The sequence below is a fragment of the Primulina huaijiensis genome, chromosome 15 (genome assembly GCF_012295235.1).
Source record: "Primulina huaijiensis isolate GDHJ02 chromosome 15, ASM1229523v2, whole genome shotgun sequence".
NCBI lineage: Eukaryota > Viridiplantae > Streptophyta > Magnoliopsida > Lamiales > Gesneriaceae > Primulina > Primulina huaijiensis.
The window spans coordinates 1,209,830-1,212,839 of record NC_133320.1 but is presented as its reverse complement, the minus strand read 5'-3'; the positions used below and the strand labels follow the sequence as shown (position 1 = coordinate 1,212,839).

Below are 3,010 nucleotides of genomic sequence, written 5' to 3'. Positions count from 1 at the left end.
TTTTATTCAAACTCTAAATTTGATTAAAATTTCCAACACAAAAATATTCAAATTTTATTTAATAAAATATCATAAAAACCTAATTTAATAAATTTATATCTTATCTATAACTATCGTATCCTAATAAAATCTTTCTTCATATTTTCTTATAATTTTAAAATTTTAAATAAATGATCATATATGAAGTTATGGACATATCATAAAAAAAGTCATTGTATAGTTTTAATTTTAATAAAATCTAGATTTTACACACAAAAAATATTAATATGTATAGCATGGTAAGAGAACTAAACGTTTTAGAAGTATTATTATTTTTATTATGTTTATTTATAATGACGGAACTCACTTCATACATCATTAGATGTGCATTTACTAACATAATATCTTGTAAACAACGTTAATCAAGTAAATTGTATTAAACAAACCTTACACTGATCTGCCCTCATAACATTTTAGAATTATTATCTTTACTGTGTATGTTAGGGGTGCAATCGAGTCGAATCGAGTTCGAGTATCATATTATTCGAACTAGACTCGAAAAAATTTAGCAAACTCATGCTCAAGCTCAAGCTCAAGCTCAAGCTTGAGTCCATCCAATATTAATCTCAAGCTCGAGATCAAATCAAGAACGTATCGAATTATTCGATCTCTTGCTTCAAAATATATATCGATTTATGTTAATGTATCGAATTATTTGAGCTCTTGCTTCAAAATATCGATTTATGTTATATTTTAATCATAAACATATAAATAATGAATATATAAATACAAATAGCTCATGAACTATTTGAATAGACATATGTAAAATTCGAGTTCAACTCGATTAAAATTTGAGAAAATCGAATTCGATTCATATACATAAATAGCTTACGAGCTATTGAATAGATATATATAAAATTCGATCACAAAAACTAATGTGAGATGGTCTCACGGGTCAATTTTGTGAAACAGATATTCTATATGGGTCATTCACGAAAAAATATTACTTTTTATCTCAAATAAATTAAATTTTATTGTAAATATGGACATGATTGATCCATCTCATGAATAAAGAGCCGTGAGATCGTGTTTTTCGAGTTCGACTAGATTAAAAAACTGAGAAATTCATACTCGAATTAAACTCAATTTGCCTGAATTCGAATTTCGTGAATAATTTGATTCGTTTGCACGTAGTATATGTGTGTATTTGCATTTTTTTTATAAAGAGAATATTTTAAACAAATTTCCAAAACAGATGTCAAAAACCTAGCACAACTTTTCGTTAGTTCAAATCCAAATGAAGGCGGCTCTTCTTTAATTCAACGCCACACCTGTCTACCATTTTCTGGACCATTGTTTTTCGAAAATTTCAACCTCTCTCTCAAAATCCCAGTGAAATCCACCCTGTGCAGTTGGGAGACAGTGTTCAAATGGAAGCAGATAGAGTGGGGCTGATTTTGGATAGAACCCTAGAGTTGAAGTCCAAGATTACCAATTGCATTCACAAAAAGACTACCAGTATGGTGAAAGAAGACGGAGGATGTGTAACCAAAGTATCTAAAGCTGACCCGGATGCCGAAAATCAAGAAGATGGCGACGAAGAAACAGAGAGTCTGCTCAACATTCGAGATGCTCTCGATTCCCTCGAAGGCCAGCTCTCTGCGCTGCAGGTTTCTTCTTCGATTTTTTTGAGGACCCGGAAGTCTGTCAATTGCTGACACTCTATTGATGCAAAAATTATGTTTTAGAAAAACTAGACATTACCTTTTCATTTATTTGAAACCCCCCTTCTCTTACTTTTTGCCACTTTCGAGCAAATATAGCTCCGTACCTCATGTCTAACTTGTTATGATTCCCAATAATTTGGTTGAATTTTACCTTTTAGTTTAAATGGTGACAATGGTTTAAAGGCTTGTTTCTGTGGTGATGATATTATGTCGACGCAAGTTGGAGACTAACTATTGATTTTTCATTTGCTACCTACTGAGAAATGGTAAACTGGTTATAATTTCATGTTGGCTTAGGATAGATCTAAGGAACCATAGTTTTGGAAGTGCATGGTCGCAGATATATGTGTGATTCCCTGAACCTAGGTGTAAGGCGTACGGGAACGTGCACGACTTATCAGCATGAAGTGCAGTAAGGTCTAAAACACTAGAATTTACATATTTGAAGAAAATTATGTCTTATGTCGACTTCAAAACTATTAGATGACAAAGGAATAATTATGCCTTGACTTGTTGAAGAGGTTAATTGATTATTTACTTTGCATTTCATCTCGTACGTACCTACTATCCTTGCATGCATGGGCCGTTTGTGGCTTCAGAGCACACCAAGAGTCGTACTTCATGGCCAAGATGCGTGCTTCACTGAAGGGTTTGTGCCTTATCTTGCATGAACCTCTTTTTACCGTGAACCTATTCGCAAGGATTGAAACCTTGAAATAAAGGATGTAAGAAGCCTTTCTGGTGTATAAATGGAAGTTCTATTATTCTGCATTTGGAACTAAATGGCACTCTGTATAGAACCAATTCAGCGGTTCTTCATATCGGAATGTGAAATCTTTTTAAAGTTCAGCCTACATGTTAATAGTTACTGTATGATCCATATGTAGTAAGTTTAGTAACAATGAAGTATCTCCTGGGAAATTTATTTTTGAAATTGTAACTTCAGACTGCTTGCTTTTGATGATTTTAAGGCTTAGCTTCTTGCATCAGTGGACAAAATGGCTTACTTCTGTTTCGAAGGACCTTAGTTGAATCAAATGTTACTCTCATGGCTTGAAATTTGTCTAAGAATCGGCCTTCATGCCTCGTTGAATAGTTAAAAACAGACATTTCCATGGTAGTTGTGAGTACTTGTTATTTCTGCTTGACTTGATTTTCTAGTTATCAGAGTTTGCATTTAGCAATCTACGTGCGCTTCAATTTTTTATTGGTTTAATGTAATTAATGCTTTCTCACTTGAACTGTTGCCCAATCATCCGGGGACCATTTGGTTCTTATTTTCAATCCCATACCCCCCCCCCCCC

General features: G+C 33.4%; 1 protein-coding gene across 1 annotated transcript in view; it reads left to right on the top strand.

The window, feature by feature from the left end:
* Positions 1-1,239: 1,239 nt before the first annotated feature.
* Positions 1,240-3,010, top strand: part of LOC140958774 (plastid division protein PDV2-like) — a 9,926-nt gene continuing 8,155 nt past the window's right edge. The window contains exon 1 of the mRNA XM_073416339.1: positions 1,240-1,649. Coding sequence (XP_073272440.1) covers positions 1,410-1,649 — 240 coding nt within the window. The 5' untranslated portion in view covers positions 1,240-1,409. The remainder of the gene's footprint in view (positions 1,650-3,010) is intronic.